Below are 16,730 nucleotides of genomic sequence, written 5' to 3'. Positions count from 1 at the left end.
AGATAACGTGTTGAAGAGCGAATAATGCTCTTTACCAATGTCTTACCGAAATGATATGATCTTCGATAGCAAATAACAACTTCCTCAAGTCACCTCTGGATACATTTTCCTTCAATAATAAAAGCTCCAAGGGACTTTTTCCATTCATATATTTGAGCAATTTGTAGAATATAGCAATTAACTCACTTGACAATTTGCATTCCTCAAAGATTATTTTGTTGATCCATCTGCGTTCCAAAGCTGTAGCCCTCCCAGGATCGAGTATAATCGTATCATCATCTTCCTCTACACTCACATTGTGGCCTGAATTAACTGCTTTAAGAATTTCCTTCATCTTATCAATTTCATCGTCAACATTTTTCTTCGCAACTTCGTGATCTTGAGGTGGTAGTATTGGTCTCTTAACATCTTTCGAGGTGTTATCTGTTCCACCAACAGCGGCCTTTTTCGATACACTAGACCTTTTTTTAGTTGCATTTTCGTTCTCAAGGTCTTCATCAACCTTAATTTTCACATTTCTAGAGATTTTCAACCAAATGAAGGTTTGCAATTGTGTTACATAACCATATCTGATAAGCCAACCCAAGGCCTCCAAATAGATGTCCCTATGATCCTTTGATGGTATCACGGATGCAAACTGTTGTGGTTTCCTGGACTTGGGGGATAACAACTTAAGAAAGTTGGGTAACGATGGTATTGCTGGGTGTGCCTTCTTGAATCTCTTGATGTCGTTAAACAAGTTGATAGTTATTGGTGACATTGGTGAGATGATATATGTGGATCTTGTACTCAAGGGCTGTATTACCCTTGCTCTCCTCCAGTAAATCAAGTGGAATGCAAAAGATTTTATTTGCATTCTGTCTAAACTGGTATTCCTCAAAGTTAGTTTTAAGAGTGACTCTGTAGGCTTTATCATTCTGATGAACCTCGCTAACGTGCTATCTTGCTCAGTTTTGATATCTCTAATTATTGATTCCGGATCATCTAAGAGTAGCAAGGCAAAGAAAATAACATCATCTGATGAATTTGTTCCATCTTCTTGATCCAAAGTTGAAAGATAGCTTGGATCGATTTGACTTGACTGGCTGTATCTTGTAGTTTCACCTACACTGATTAGACCAGAGTTCTCAAGTAAATTTACTGTGGAAGATAAATGAGAACCTGGTATGAATGGGACTGAAACTTCTGGCAAGGAATGAAATTCTGTTTTGATAGGAATCTGGAAAGATCTTAGTTTGTTATTAACTGAGAGATTCGCTATCTTGGATTGTGAAATTGAATTGTAGCAGTCGCATATTAATTTGCACAAAGAAGATTTGCTGATAAGATGCTGGGTGAGGCCATACTCTTCAGTATATTGTTCTTTGAGGTTGATGATCAGTTTCACTTGCAGTGAGATGTAATCATACTTCAGCTGTTCATATCTCAAGACTAATGAAAGTCTTGAGATAACGTAGTGAAACATTTCATCGACTCTATAAGTGCTTTCAATTACCGGAGGATTCATAATAAAAACCAAATGGAACATGTTGATGCTAGTTGAACCAGCCTTTCCTGTTCCTTTCAGATCTATCCCATTGGATGATTTAAAGGGTTCTTCATTGTTAGAGTCCGAATCTATTCTCTCAGGCTTCTCTCTAGATGATGAGTCTTTCTTGCTTCTCACTGTGGTCTCTCGATCTCCTTTCCGAAGTCTCCAGTTCCCATTGGCATACTTATGAATCGGTAACCCTAAAAATATTTTGTTGTCCACCATTATTTCAAACCTTGAGTTACACATATTCTTGGGTGGTGAAAGCATTTCACATAAGTAGGTTGGTTCAACCCCAAATATCGATTTATTCTTTGAAGTTGATTTTGAGGTGGACTCTTCATCAGCATCTGTAGTATAATTCTTTTCACTCTGGTAATTCTTTCTTGTCAATTCTTGCTCGTCCAAGAACAGCAATAAGTCCTTCTTGGTTCCCATATAAAAGTCCAAATGATGTGAGTCCCACTCGCTAGATTTGAATTTTGTTATCACGGTAGACTTCAGTTTGGGAGCCAATGATGGATTAGGAGATAATGCTTCACTTACTTTGGGTAAGTTTTGATTGTGTGTAAGTGTTTGCTCGGGGTCTGCATCATGTCCCTCCTCATCCTCATCCTCCTCATCCGATGTCACTTGTCCATCGTTAGCTTCCCCTGATAAATTGGTAGGATAGTTGAAGACCAATTGAGGGCCACTATGAGTGGATATGATAAGGAGAATACCCAAAAGACTGGGGTTAGGTAGATTGAAGCTCATGTCCTCAATGCCCTTACTTCCAAAGTGATCTAAAGTTTGTCTCGATGTTTGATTCTCATCGATTATGATTACGCGCGGGGTTAGTTGCCCTCTCTGCGTGCCACAATGATAACCTGCCTTCGAGTCAATTACGTTGCGTATCCTCAAACACTTAGACCCTACATATACATACAACGTCTTGAAGAATATCATATCTTTCTAAGTAGTCCTAAATAAATTCCAGAATCCAAGAAGCACTTACCTATAACTTGTGCTTGATTTCTTTCTGGTGTAAACTGGAGAATCTCTGTTGAGGAACACCTTCAACCCATTTGTTCAAACCCTTGACCAATTCCCTAGTGGTAGCACTGTTAATTAACGTATCTCTGTTAGCTTTCAATAACTGTTTGTTCTCAAGAATTGATTGCTCGTGAAGGTGGGAGAAAGCTTGGACCAATTCATCATGGACATGAGTATTGAATTCCTCGGTAGTCTTGAACTGGCCATCATAAGTCTTGTTGATGAAGCCCAAGTTGTTCAAGTCACGACCTGAAATTGGCTTGGCCAACAATAACGCTTCTGAAGCCTTAGACCATCCCAATCTCAAGAATAAAGTGGCGGAGGCTGCACCTTCAGCGACCAATCCCAAGTTGGCGAATGGTGCCAACAAGAAGAACTTAGCTTCTTCTTTCACATAAATTAAGTCACATAAAGCAAGCAATGCAGCACTCAATCCAATAGCTGGACCATTTACAGCTGCAGCTAAGATCTTGGTGTGATTGTGGAACAAATCGGCAAGGTAGACGTTTCTAGACACGAACTTATCCAACCAGTATTCTCTGGAGAATAAGTCAGCCATATCATAATCGGAGTTGCTGATTCCCTTATCAGCAATGTTGGCTCCAGCTGAGAAGTAACGACCAGTACTTTGAATCAAAGTCAAAATGGTACCTTCCTCACGGTCTGCTTGCTCGACATACTTTGCCAATTGCAAGTATTGTTCACCATTTAAAGCATTGAGCTTTTCTGGCTGGTTCAAGGTGATGATAGCAACACGTCCTCTTACTTCATAGGTGAGAGTATCACCAACATCTTTAATCAAACCCATTTTTACTTTGATATATTTTTGTTGCAGATTACACCTGTGATTGGAAATCTGTGGCATATATAGTACAATTTCAGCTGAAAGTGGGGTGCATGCGAAGCTCGGTTCCCCAGAAAGTTCAGTGAGGGACCGAAAGGATTTACCTACAGGAAATGTGGATCCTTACAATACGTTAACCTACAATGGATTGCTTCAAGTAGACAATATTGGCTATAAAAGATCATATCCCCTATTCATATCTTCCTCTGGTTTGACGACTTGGTTTGGATGCTAACGAATAGCGCTAGCATCCGTTGCCTTGCTATTGTGGATCAGTATCTGATTACCCATTAATCACCAGTATCTGAGTACTAGAGTACATGAGTAAAGCACGTAATACTGAGTAGATTAGTCTTAATATATTCGTCCACTTCTCACTTAGGGTAGTAGCTAGAGTGTTCGGTAAACTTTTGGAGCATCCTGCATTGTATGGCTGAAAGCATTTGATCCTCGGAAGTACTCGCTCAACATTTCGAGGATGCGAAATGTGGAGAATGAAGGGCCCTAACAGAGACCTGGCATACTTCTATGTATGTAGAATATCCTCCTGAACATTTAATCCTAGCTGCCATATTTTCTGCACATGCAAGGTAATATTCCTGTGGTGAGACCCTTACTGATAAAAGCATAATCGTAGTTACATCTTGCAAATCAGTCTAGCGAATGGGTTGTAAGCAGTTTTCATAAATCCTAAACTCACTAGATTTATTGCTTTTCTAGTACCCCAGTATTCAAGTGTGTTACACTCACTAGAGCTATATCTCCTCTGAAGTGTACCAAGTCACAATCCTTTGTGTGCCTCCATTTGTTCCTTTGTACCTGTCGAAACGGACTTAATCTATTTTCGTCGTTAACGGTAGACTTAGAGTTCTCAGCAAAGTAGATAGTTTAGTTAACTATTATTGCTTAGGATAATTAATATAGGAAGGACAATAAGTATTAGAGAAGCTCATCTGAAGTACCAAACGTATCATTGACCATAGAATGGCTACAATTCTTTCTAACCTTTTTTATCAAGCCAATCAACCTGCCTAGAGACTATTTTTTGTGTTTGAATATAGTGCATGAGTATAGTACGTATTAAGGGACATGTCAACAATTTTTGGATGGTACACAACAGTAGATTAGAAGCATGATAAACTTCCCATTCGCCGCAAGAAGATCAATAGCTTATGTGTGTCAAGTTTACAGTGGCTCAGTTTACTCTCATTAATTGTCGAAGGATTTTAACAAAAATTATTCAAAATTTATAAAAGCAAACTTTCAACCTTATAAAAGAACGGTTAACAATACTGGCCAAACCCGCACAGTTGCAAGGATCTCAGGTAGATACTTAACTAATACCACTCATATTATTGTCCTTGTGCCTGCATACAAAACAATTTCCACACACGACCATCAGAAATGTAGGTTGTTGTTTATCAAGCGAGTAGATTCAATAGTAAAGTTGTGAACATGCATATTGAAGTAACTTTTCCCATTCTGCCACGGGAGCCTCCCAGAAATGGGGTGGCCAGGACTACTTTAGAATTGATTAAAGAAGATAATTTGCCAAATGAAGAAGATGTTTCATGGATAATCAGCAGCGTTGGATTCCCAGTCTTCAAAATGAACGGTTTCAATGAATATTACGTTTTGCTTAAGGATTTGGCACACATTTGGGGGTATCCCTCTTCTTACCAACTTATCAACAAATTGATAAAGAACACGGCGATTGAAAGAAATGATTTGTTGAAAAGTACAGACCAAGATCTTAACCTTTTACTTTTAAACCATGAGTTGATCAGTTCGAAGGAGGTTAAATTCAAGCTCTTTTACACCAAGCTCTCGGTAATTTACACGCTAGTGCAAAACAAGGAAGTGTTTTTTGGAGGTGAGACTGAAGGTGCGATCTTACAAAGTGGTTCAGCTAGAGCTGATGAAGAACACGTTTTTAACGAATCATCAAGTACGGCTCATTCAAAAGAAGTTGGTGAGGGATCGAATAAATCATCCGATGAAATAAACATTGAAGAAGTGAAGAAATCCTCTCACAAGACTCCTGAAGATAAGATTACAATCAGTCAAGTATTTCCTCACTATGGAATAGTTGAATCCCATATTGAGATGAGCCATTCTTTCTTCAATTCCTTGAATAGTTTGGCGAAGTTAAATTACTATAAATCCAGTCCCAACGCCTATAGATTCCTTCCAAACAATAAATTGACATATGCGGAGCGTGAAATTATCAACAGAGACAATGACTTCTCTGACATTCAGCTTGAAGATTCAAAGAGAGCTAATGGGAAGGATAGCCGCAAGAATATTGGAAAGAAGAAGAGCACCAATAGCTTTGACCTCAATTCGATCGATTTGACAGAATCAGTTATTCCAGGCCAGGGTTATATTCAAGAGTTCAATGTTAACCATTTATGCAAGGTCCCGAGTTATTATATTACAACCAACAATCAGCAGGCTGCATTGCAGCCAAAGTCAGGATTCAATATGAAGAGAATCAACCAAACTTCTAACTCTTCCTTTCTATTCAACGAAAATTTGAAAACATCTAAAAGTGTTCAAAAGCTTCTTTTCAGCAACGAAGCGGATAACAATAACTATACTAAGTATTATTATACCAAGAGTTACAGGGGACCTGGCAGTGGTAATTACAAAGATGCATCTGTGATGAATAGGATAAACAGGATTCAAACAACAACAGATCCCATTAGAAATTCTCATAAGGTATCTAAGCAGCTTTTCAAACCACCAAAAGTAAGGTATAATCAGAATTTAAAGGGGTTGGTACATGATAAATTTAGTAAAAAAGTGGTCGACAGAATCTTTGCTAAGCAAAGAACGTACACCGAAGACTACATTAATCTTGAGATGTTGCATAGTAATGCTCAATTCAATTTGTTGGTCAATTCTTATAGGGAAATATCTGAGGACACTTGGGAGAATTACTATAAGTACAAAATGACCGACTTTGAACAATTAGGTGCTTCGCAAAAAGAACGGGCCGAGATTGAAGCACGTGATGCTTACATCCGTAACTATCAAGAATGGCAGAAAGGCGAATCTGATAGGCAAGAAAAGCTTAGAACCAAAACGGAAAGAGCGAAGCAGCGTGACGAGAGAGTACAGATGAGAAATTTACAGAAACAGAGGGAGATCGAAGAGAAAAGGAGAAGGCGACAATTAGAGGCGTCGTTCAATGATCCTTTTGGTAGTAATGAAGATGATTTCCTCAAAGAATTAGAAGAAGACAATGCAATAGAAGATGAAAACTCCGAACAATCGGAAGACGAGGCTGATTTACATGTTGCCAAACCACCTCCAACACCAATAGAAACTCCCCAACTTGACATTCAGGGTAAGTTTACTCTCCCTACGTTTCATCCTGAAATTATCAAGCTGTTGCCAGCTGATTTGAGAGACCAAGACCAGGCCCCTATACCGTCTATTAAGAGGGTTATACGGTATACTAGCACATATCCAGACACCAGCAATCCTGAAATTTTGAACAAACTTGAAATAATCAAATTACCCAATTCCAATTCCATGGGCTGGGATAATTTGCGCAAATACAGAGAGTGACCTCTAGATCTTTAATAGGAATTTTAATGAACGTTCTATGACGAAAGACTTGTAAAGCATCATTTCATCTTGAATACGAGTGGGATCAATCAAGCCCAAAGCAGGCCCTTAGATCGTAAAGTACTTACATCAATTTCTAGAACAGGTAGTCCTGTATAAAGGTGAATTGGTGGGGTACATTCTCACCTGCAACTTGATCAGGCATTTTACACAGTTATATGCAGACCTAGACGGGGTCGCCTTTTTATAGAACAACAAGGTCAACGAAACGCGGTGACAGTTTGTTTTCAGCCCAAAAAAGAAATACAGATCCAAAACCACTAATTCGATCTAGCTTGTTTTATTATCGGAATTGAATCAATATTAGAAGGTCAAGTATGTCATTTGCAGATAGCTTTTGGACTCAAGACTATGAACTGGGCTTTAAAGCCCTCTTTGAGCAACTTAAACAAGGTGTTAATGAGAATGACGATTTCATCCAGCTTTTCACAAAACGTATGGAACTGGAATTGATATATGGAAGTCAATTGGAATCGATCGAGAAATCAGTGACCAAGAGCAGCTCTAAGCGCCAGGCAAATGACGACTATGTTTCTTCCATCAAGAACGCTTATCAAAAGATCAATGAAAACTTCAGTAAACAAGGTGAATACCATTTACAAGTGGCATCGAACATTAAGCTCTTGGTGTTGGAACCTTTCACGAAATGGTGTAAAGAGCATAGACAAAGAGTCGATTACTCCGAATCTGTTATTTACGATAAGAACAAACAATTCAAAGGAAATAAATGGGCATTGGAAAAGTTACAGAAGAGATACTTCAATAAATGCAGAATGTTGGAAGAATTCAAGTCACATTACACTGAAGACGAGTTGACTCAAGAGTTGAAAGATATTGAATTTGCAGAATCGATCGATGGGAAAAAACTGGTAGAAGAAGAGGATGAAGCTGAACTGGACGAAGAAAATAGCTCCACATATGCTATTGGAAGTGCTACTTACGACCACAAATCTTTGAAAGCATTGCTTAACGATATATTGAGTAATATTGAGCTTGTGTCTCACAAGGTTCCCATTTTGGGTACTTACCACAATGTCTCCACTGGTAGTGCTATTACGCAATGGTTGCTAGACAACATGCCCGAGTTTAACAGAAATATTGTTAAGGCAGAAGCTTTCGGCCAGGACTTGTTGAACAACAATTTCATTCGCTTGATCGGTTCCATGAGTGGTGGTAAGAGTTTTATCAATTCCTCACAGTTTTACTACCAATGGAAGCCAGTTGTGTTTGAGATCACCAAACTTACTAATCTTGAGCATGGTAATGCTGATGAGAATAACTTGAGTAGAAATCCATCCTTAGGTACTGGGGCTGCAAATCAATTTCAAGACTATTTCGAGGACATGAAGCAAGCAATTGGGGTGAACTCTGTCGACTTTAATGACAAAACACAACTTACCAAGCTTATAGCCGAGGTGAATCAGTTGGACACTCAATATTTCAAGAAAACTGTTGAACTCGACGCAATTAGATGTGAATTCGAGGAGCTTATCATGGACCATTTAACTTTCATGCAAAAATGCGAGTTAGATAGATTGAAAGCAATTAAAAAGGTAACTTTTGATTTCTTATCAAGTTTTTCGAATAAAATCGCTTCCATGAAGCTGATGTGTGATGAGTTATTACTTTTGGAGGAAACGATTAACCCAGTTAATGATTTGAAGTTTTTAATTGAAAATTATTCAACAGGAAAATTTAAACCTCATGTCATCTTATATGACAACTACTATAACTCCAACATTAAACAAACTTTTGGTGTCGATTTGAACGTTAAAGCAAGATTGGATCGGAAGGTTGTTCCCATTTTGATACAGTGTATTTTGTCTCATCTTGACAAAGTCTATCCTGATATTGAGAATGACGAAGAAAGAATAAATTTGTGGACACAACCCATCCATTTAACAAGTGTTCATAAATTAAGGTTCCAATTAAATGACATTAGTGATCCTAATATTATTAATGATGCTTTATCGAAATCACACCCCATAGTCATAACTAACTTGTTGAAGTTGTACTTCATGGAACTTCCTGATTCAGTTCTCCCACACAATTACTATGACCTAATCAAGTCTTTATACTCTAACTATCCTGTGAGTGATGATTCAAAGACACACGCAAGAGTGAATGGATTACAGAATGTTTTGATAGACTTACCAAAATGTAACCTTGCAACGCTTGATGCTATCCTTACTCACTTGAATAGATTAGTGCAAATAATTGGAAGCAAGAACTCTAGCTTGGCACATGGATTCAGAACCAAATTGTCGAAGGAGTTTGGAAACTTAATTTTGAGGCCAAAGTTAGACTCTTCGACAGTGGATTACTCGAGAAGTGTAATCAACGACAAGCATCAATTCAATTTCATAAATGACCTTTTTGAACACAAAGAAACGATTTTCAAGGAGCTTAGAAGAGCGAATTCAACGAGGCCTAGCTCGGGAAGTAATTCTGTTACCAGAGAAAATTCTACTAAAAGTACAGCAAACCAATCTGGTTCTGTTGCGCAGAAATCTAAATCAAGATTGGAAACTAAATTACAAAATGCCGTTCAAAAAACCAAGAAGGATAAACAAGAGAATAAGCATTCACAAGAGAATAATGAGTTCCCCAATTCTACTGAGCTGGTAACAGAGAATGAGGATACTATGCTGCCAAGCACTCCACCCCCAGTCACTCCAAAAAAGCTGGTTCCTAATTCTTTAAAGAGATCCACTTCACCAAACAAGAAGAAGTTGAACACAATTTTATCTGAAGATAAAAAGCCCAGTAAAATAGTTGTTTCCTCAAGACCCAGCAGGAAAGATATCATCTATGACAACAATGCAGACGCACAGAGCCCCTCAGATTTTGTCCAACCTAAATTCATTTCTACTTTAGGAAGAAAGACTTCCGTCAAAGATTTGGCAACAAAGTTTGATTCTCCCGCTCCTGAATCACCTACTAGTGAACGCTCAATCTCTCCTAGTAAAAGAGAGAGAAAGGTAAAAAATGGTGCTGTTGTCGTTGATTAACTTCATAGCCATATATAGTACGTAGTTATCGCAATTCAAATTGCTATGCTCTTAAAGTAATTTCGAATGCTGCTTACTCCGTTTTTCTCTGTAGATGATTATCAAGAACACAATTCCCACGTATAAAGAGAAGGAGAAACACTTCATTATATAGTTTATGATGATCGTACTAACAGGTTCCTTTTCTGCATTAGATGACGATTGTTTTTGGTACTGGTAAGCAATTTCCTTATGGTTTGACATTAGTAAATCCACTTTGGAAGTCAATCCATCTAAGCTATATTGATGTTCTCTCACTTCCCCAATAACTTTCTCGTTGAATTTTGAAAAAGCGGCAAGCATTTGTGAGTACTGTTGGGCAATTGTCGACTTGAAGTCATCCAAGGACTGTTGTAAACTCTGTAATTTTTCCTTATGCTGGACATAAGTGTTTTGTAAATCTTCAATTTGTGAAAGGATGTGCTTCGAATTATAGTCATTTGAGTTCTCCATATTATCAATTGCACTTCCCAATCTTTCAATGCTGAATAAGATATCTGCTATTTTTGTATCTAAATTATTTTCCGTTGGCTGACTTGACAGGAGCTCAGCTTCCTTCATTTGGCGCTCCAATTCTTCCTTGTGTCTTTGGGTTCTGGCCATGAGTGATTCTCTGATAAAACCTGGTTTTACGTAAGCGTTTGAGGTTGGCTCGGGTTTCAGTACGACTGTAGTGTAGTGTACCTTCACATGTCCATTAGACATGATTCCATGGTCATCAATCGCATCTTCTGTCAATTTGTTCCAAACTTTCAAGCCAAGTAATTCATACTCTTCATTCGAATACGAACTGCTAGATGCACTTACTCCAAAAGAGAAGTCACCAATATCTTCTGGAATCTTGATTTTATCAGTTTTGAAGCAAACATTATTGTCGATCTGTACTTTGAACCATGTTCTCTCCTTGGAGTATGAAATTCTTAATGTGAAGGGAACTTGCGAGTCTAAGTAGTTGAAGGCACAGTTACCAATTGTGCTGTCAAGATCATTAGAAATCACTTTACTGCCATCGCTACCATATATTTTCAACCCTTTGGTTCCCTTATTATTGAAGAGAAACTGGAATCCGTCAAACTGAGAAGGACCGCCAAAGTTATCCATGTTTTGGGCGTCTATTGGTAAAGAGTTGATACTGCTGATGAGCCACAATGAGAAACCATTCTCTTCATTGAATTTTAAGTCGTCATTCACTGTACCTGACGAACGGAACACTAACTCCAAAGTCCATTCATTTGACGTGTTCTCTAAGTCGGCTAAAGACCAAACTGAGCTGCCTCCATCCTTAAAAATCAATCTTCCTAGTTCAAAAACAGGTTTTCCAAGCGTTTTCCAGCCCAACTCCAAATCCTCAATCCTGTCGATGTGTAGTAAATTGGGTAATGATAAATGTCCATTTTCCGAATTATGCTGTGTTTCGGGATGATGTACTTTATCATGTACATCGGGAATGATTGCAAAGCACGAGTAAGCAAAGTATGCTATCAATAGTATGATACGGTGGTCGTAATGCATTTTGAGATCACACAATTCAGTTGCTGGCAATTTTGAGCTACGTAGTATGATCTGGATTCTCGATACGTGAATTTTTCATGGTATGTACAGGACCCTTGAACGTGTACCTTAAATACTACACACATCATCCCATAATGGATCTTTACCGACTGCACGAAGGGAAGCATAATTTTGGGGGTATAAACCTAAATAATTACAAGAATAGTACTTATGAGGTTGAAACTTCGGGGACACAATTAGTATTCTGTACAATTGCATAGTGTTGTCAAGTAGTTCAAGCGAGACTTGCACATAATGCAGCACCAACACCACTACCGTCTTTTGCAAGTCTCAAGTGTATCTTCTTGTTCTCACCCTTCAATGGATCAATTAATTTGATTGCTTCCAAGATTTTGGCTTGGAAGCCTGGGTAGAATTCGAAAACAGATCCATCACATCCTACTTCGAAATCCTTTTCATCATCTTTGTATTGCTCCTTCACTCTGGAAACTATAGCAGCCAAAGGAATAGCCGAAATGTAAGCAGCTCTGTTTGAGACGGTCTGAGTTATCTTTTGAATTGCCAATCTTTCCTCCTTCGTAGTTGGTAATCTCAAATGATTCTCCAAAATCAATTCAGACATTTTCAAGTCGGTGGAATCATCTATTTGTAAGTAGGACAACACCTCTGAATCCAATTGCCAAGCCTCGGCTAATCTGTGCGGTAATGATCCACCTCTTGCTTTATATAAATCTTGGAATAATAAACCACGATCAAACAAGTCAATTAAGATAACACGCAAAATCTCCCCCAAGAACATACCACTGATTCTCTTTTCAAACAAATGGTAACCAATATTGGCTGTTTCTTTATCTACGATTTCATCGTATTTGGTCGAAGGTAAAACTTGAAGAGTGTTGTCAAAAGAACCCCACTCAGTATTAATGACAATACCTTTGGCACCCTTTGGCACATCAATATTCTTTAACTTCTTGATGTTTTCTAAGGTCTCAAAATAGGCACCATTTGTACCAGTACCATAAATGGCACCAATTACAGTATTAGAATTGGTTTTAGAAGGATCATTCGAGTATGCTCTCGATAACAAAGTACCAACAGTATCATTTGCCAATGCGGTTACATTAACCTTGACACCAAGGGCATCAATATGCTTCTGCAATAATTCAACGATATCTTTGCCAACACAATCTGGTAAATCAAACCCCTTAGTCCAACGAATCAACTTCCCCCTGTTCAATGCAGTTTGATCAACAGGGAATGAGAAGGTGAATCCCAAACTCAAGGATTCTCCAGAATATTCATTGTGGTGTTCCTCGAAGAAGTTTTTAACTTTGCTGGCTAAGTATGCAAATAATTCATCAGCAGTGGAATCTTTCATCAAATCAAGTGGGATTCTGTATTTTGATTGTTTCAATTCATAAGTGTGATCGCCTTTCAAGTTAGTGGAGCAAACTCTGAAGTTGGTACCACCTAAATCACCTGCTAAGAACAAACCCTTCTCCTTACCTGTAGGGACCGCTGTTACAAAACTAGGAATCATTGGCATATGCTCTCTTGCAGAAGCAGAGTGTGATAAGCCCGCATCCATAGACTCGACGAAATGATTGGTTGCTTTAATCAAGAATTCCTTATCAACTGAGAAGTCTTGAACTATTTCGTCAATGGCAGATTGCAATTTACTATTCATCTTTAAAATTGTTGTTTATTAGATTGGAGGTTCTCAAATAGTTAACTCAAAGAATGGGATACCCAAGCGCTTTTATAATCTCGGAGAAAAAAGCTCGGAGCGTTACCTTCCTTGCTCAGCGAGTGTGGGATTTTGTGGACTGTTGGCACGCGACCTAAGAATAAGTGGGATGATACTACAAGCGTCACACAAGATGCTTAATCGGGCGACACTCTAGTTAAGCTACTTGGTATTATTCAAGTGTACTTCTCCCCCAATATTGTACTGTAATTATGGACTCTTGCTATGTGAAGTGAATAATCTGATATTTTAATGGCCAAGTGCACGCCCTTTCGGGGTGGGGAAACTAGTGGAGAACTCGATGATTTTTGGTCAAATCAGGTTTAAGTGACTTCAGGAGGGTCACTTTTGTACCTGATAATCTCAGAAAAAGATGTAGTGATGAGCTCTCCTGAACTTTGTAAATCAAATTGAAACTAGTTTGTTTTTCCTCCAGTTCTAACTGAAGGTTACAATCCAATAAAAGGGAAGCGATACTATCTGCCATTTCGTCTATGTAGTGCACATAGGTGCTCTTTCAGTTCTTTGATCAGGAAACAATTTTTCCGGTGTTAGAATCTGAGTTTTTCCGAAAAGCATTTACTGTCATCGATAAGAGTGTTAGACTTGGGCACTTCATATCAATAAATTACGATGTACCCAGGATACATCTTTCCAGAGACATGAATTTTGCTGATAGGGTCTTTATCTATTTTTCTGTGACAACACATCAAAAACAGCAAGAAAATGATTGACTTCGATAGTTGATACATAAGGAACTAAACATACCATATACAAATTCAATGTTCACAAAAAAAGCTCTTCATTACGGTATCTGCCCTTTCCCTACAATTATTGCATGATTTTAAAGTAGTGTAGAATGTTTACTTCCATCGAGCGTGTACAAACCAATTTTATGGCATAAGAATCGAACGTAGTATAAGATTAATTATACCCCTAATACGAATGAGTGCATATGCTGCATTGAAAGATAATTCTTCAGTCAACTCCATTTTTCATGAAAATGATAATAATGTCGAAGAGGATGAAGATATGATGGGATATGAGCGTAATTCGTCTGATGAGAATGAAGAGCTGAGTGATGAGTTCTCTGACTTCCTCGTGGGGAGTGATTCGAATGCACACTTAGCGGAAACAATTAGGGAAGTAAATGCCCCATCACATCCCAACCCTCTATTTAACGATACAACTTTCCCTTCCTTACCAGTTACTTCTTCAAATTTTCAGTTTACATCAGATAATGTGATATCAAAAGGAACTAACACCATCCTTGGGTTAAGAGAAGATGAGTTTATTATGGTGAGAGGACAACTTGCTATGGAGATCTTACATGGACGAGTTGTGATAAACAACCACCATCGTCTTACTGAGAAAGAAGTGTCTCATCAGATTCTCGCTCCAGATTCACAAGCATTGCCCATCATAGCTGGTTCAACATGCCATTCTGGAGAAAAGATCCCAGAGGCATATCGAGCCAGTTTCAGTAAAGATGTTATATCGATTATACGATTAACATGTTTGAACACAGGCTTAGAGAAAATTGGCAGTTACTACCCTCCCTTTAAAGATTTCTTTTACCACGAAAAAGGGTACTCTACTGGAGAAAAGGTGGCCAATACTGATGGGTGTTCTTACCAAATAGTTCTTAAAGAAACAAGTGGCCTCGAGGGTTTTTGTATGGATATGACGTGGTCGAATGGTATAAAAGAAATAGTTAACTCGTTGAAAAATAGTGATACACCGAAGACAATTATGGTTATTGGTAACAAAAATACTGGAAAGTCTACATATTCAAAATCCCTATTAAATGAGCTACTATTAACAGATTCAAAGCAAATTTCTTATCTAGATCTCGATCCCGGTCAATCAGAATTTTCAGCTCCTTTAACATTATCATTAACAGATGCAAGCAGTACTAATTGGGGGCTCAATATTCCCAACAGTTCTATAAGCCTGGATCGCACAGGTAGTACATCTCATTTTTATGGATTTACATCACCAATTCATCTGCCAAATACATATCTTCGAATACTGAAGGAATTGTTTAATAAGTATCAAAGGACTAAATCTCAAGGAAAACATCTAATTATTAATACTCCTGGTTGGATCAAAGGCTATGGAAAGGAGTTACTCAGCTCAATTACCGATTTTATTGTGCCAGATTTTCTTTTCTTGCTTTCATCTAACCCAGATATAGGACAAGGTGAGAATTTGGATATATTGAATGGCCTAACTTACAAGAGATTACTAATAATACGAAGCATGACCAAAGAATCGAAATTTTCAGCAGCAAGTTTGAGAGATTTTAATAAATTAGTCTACTTCCACCAGAGAGAAAGGTCTGGTTTCGATTTCAATGAACATTTTTTGACATCATCACCCTATAAGTTATCATATCATACTTTTCCATCAGATTCTTATCCAGGAATTTCTGCAGTCTCATTTCTTAATAGCAATGCGGGGTATGACTTCGAAATTGAAGATTTGCCATTGATGCTAGAGTCCTCGATTGTTGGCATATACTTCATCGAGAACAGTCAATATCAATCTTTGGACAAAACAAATATATCAAGTTCTGTTCCATTATACATAAATTTTACTGACTATTTTAGTTTATTGGTTGATTCCGAACATACTCTCAAATTCGGAGGACTTTGCATGGTCCATAGCATAAACAGAGCCTCAAGTTACATGAATTTGTATATTCCAGAAGTGAATTTGAATTATTTGCAATCATTGTTATCAAGTGGCTACAAAATGATTCTAGTAAAGGGTGATGGGGAAATTCCATCTATTGAAATGTTGAATCCAATAATAGCAAAAGAACACGAGAGTGAGGTTAAACTATTAAATCATCAAAAGAAGAAGGTGGAAGACAAGAGTACCAATAGAATCCACAAGATTCCATATATGAATTTCGAGAGCAAAAGAAAGGTAGGAGGTGTGTGGAAAGTTAGACGAAATATCATTAGGAAGAGTCATATGAAATAGTACGTGCAAGAGTGTACAGTGTTTCCAAAGTACATTCGAACCCTCGGCCCGGAATTGTTCGTAATACGGGCAAGCCAAATTTCATAATACGGGCCGGAAAATTTCATACTAAGCTTCAATTAAAACTATACCTCCCGTAATCATGAAACTGGCGCTAGCAAACGGTTAGCACTGTAGAAGATGCACATTGTTGGAATATACAAGGATTTCTTTATTTTCCTTCCTAAGTAAAAATTTCTGAAGCGACCGGAATTCTGACAAAAAATAATGCTCTATGTGATTGACAAATATACTAGAATATATCAATCATGGATATTAATGCAGTTAAATTTAACGATAGGTACGTGGATGGTCTAGGAAATAGCTTTCCTTTAGAGCCCGAAG

General features: G+C 38.0%; 8 protein-coding genes across 8 annotated transcripts; 3 read left to right on the top strand and 5 right to left on the bottom strand.

The window, feature by feature from the left end:
• Positions 1-31: 31 nt before the first annotated feature.
• CANTADRAFT_5149 (uncharacterized protein) lies at positions 32-2,287 on the bottom strand (the record flags this gene model as incomplete). Its single annotated transcript, XM_020209945.1, has 1 exon — positions 32-2,287. The coding sequence occupies one exon, from the start codon at positions 2,285-2,287 to the stop codon at positions 32-34; it is 2,256 nt and encodes a 751-aa protein (XP_020066309.1).
• Positions 2,288-2,503: 216 nt separating this feature from the next.
• On the bottom strand, positions 2,504-3,393 carry ECI1 (dodecenoyl-CoA isomerase). The gene has a single exon (XM_020207418.1). It carries the CDS (start codon positions 3,372-3,374, stop codon positions 2,529-2,531), a length of 846 nt encoding a protein of 281 aa, XP_020066308.1. The 5' UTR covers positions 3,375-3,393; the 3' UTR covers positions 2,504-2,528.
• Positions 3,394-4,862: 1,469 nt separating this feature from the next.
• On the top strand, positions 4,863-7,032 carry CANTADRAFT_25409 (uncharacterized protein; the record flags this gene model as incomplete). The annotated part of the gene is made up of 1 exon (XM_020207417.1): positions 4,863-7,032. One exon carries the CDS (start codon positions 4,866-4,868, stop codon positions 6,984-6,986), a length of 2,121 nt encoding a protein of 706 aa, XP_020066307.1. The 3' UTR covers positions 6,987-7,032.
• A 331-nt stretch (positions 7,033-7,363) lies between these two features.
• Positions 7,364-10,057, top strand: CANTADRAFT_5146 (uncharacterized protein; the record flags this gene model as incomplete). Its single annotated transcript, XM_020209941.1, has 1 exon — positions 7,364-10,057. The coding sequence occupies one exon, from the start codon at positions 7,364-7,366 to the stop codon at positions 10,055-10,057; it is 2,694 nt and encodes an 897-aa protein (XP_020066306.1).
• A 51-nt stretch (positions 10,058-10,108) lies between these two features.
• On the bottom strand, positions 10,109-11,608 carry EMP46 (Emp46p; the record flags this gene model as incomplete). Its single annotated transcript, XM_020209471.1, has 1 exon — positions 10,109-11,608. One exon carries the CDS (start codon positions 11,606-11,608, stop codon positions 10,109-10,111), a length of 1,500 nt encoding a protein of 499 aa, XP_020066305.1.
• A 92-nt stretch (positions 11,609-11,700) lies between these two features.
• On the bottom strand, positions 11,701-13,220 carry GLK1 (glucokinase). Its single transcript, XM_020207416.1, has one exon. It carries the CDS (start codon positions 13,194-13,196, stop codon positions 11,883-11,885), a length of 1,314 nt encoding a protein of 437 aa, XP_020066304.1. The 5' UTR covers positions 13,197-13,220; the 3' UTR covers positions 11,701-11,882.
• Positions 13,221-13,540: 320 nt separating this feature from the next.
• On the bottom strand, positions 13,541-14,120 carry CANTADRAFT_25404 (uncharacterized protein). Its single transcript, XM_020207415.1, has one exon. The coding sequence runs from the start codon at positions 13,840-13,842 to the stop codon at positions 13,642-13,644; it is 201 nt and encodes a 66-aa protein (XP_020066303.1). The 5' UTR covers positions 13,843-14,120; the 3' UTR covers positions 13,541-13,641.
• Positions 14,121-14,300: 180 nt separating this feature from the next.
• Positions 14,301-16,337, top strand: CANTADRAFT_30064 (polynucleotide 5'-hydroxyl-kinase; the record flags this gene model as incomplete). Its single annotated transcript, XM_020208328.1, has 2 exons — positions 14,301-14,433; positions 14,485-16,337. Coding segments are annotated over 2 exons (1,986 nt in total), but the record flags the coding sequence as incomplete, so codon positions are not given.
• Positions 16,338-16,730: the final 393 nt, after the last annotated feature.

This window comes from Suhomyces tanzawaensis (genome assembly GCF_001661415.1).
Source record: "Suhomyces tanzawaensis NRRL Y-17324 unplaced genomic scaffold CANTAscaffold_2, whole genome shotgun sequence".
In the NCBI taxonomy this organism is placed as follows: domain Eukaryota; kingdom Fungi; phylum Ascomycota; class Pichiomycetes; order Serinales; family Debaryomycetaceae; genus Suhomyces; species Suhomyces tanzawaensis.
The sequence above is the reverse complement of the archived record's forward strand: the minus strand, read 5'-3'. Positions and strand labels throughout refer to the sequence as shown.

Excerpts from the sequence above, each read along its gene's own strand:
- ECI1 (XM_020207418.1), bottom strand. The coding sequence starts at position 3,374 with ATGGGTTTGATTAAAGATGTTGGTGATACTCTCACCTATGAAGTAAGA.
- GLK1 (XM_020207416.1), bottom strand. The coding sequence starts at position 13,196 with ATGGATGCGGGCTTATCACACTCTGCTTCTGCAAGAGAGCATATGCCA.
- CANTADRAFT_25404 (XM_020207415.1), bottom strand. The coding sequence starts at position 13,842 with ATGGCAGATAGTATCGCTTCCCTTTTATTGGATTGTAACCTTCAGTTA.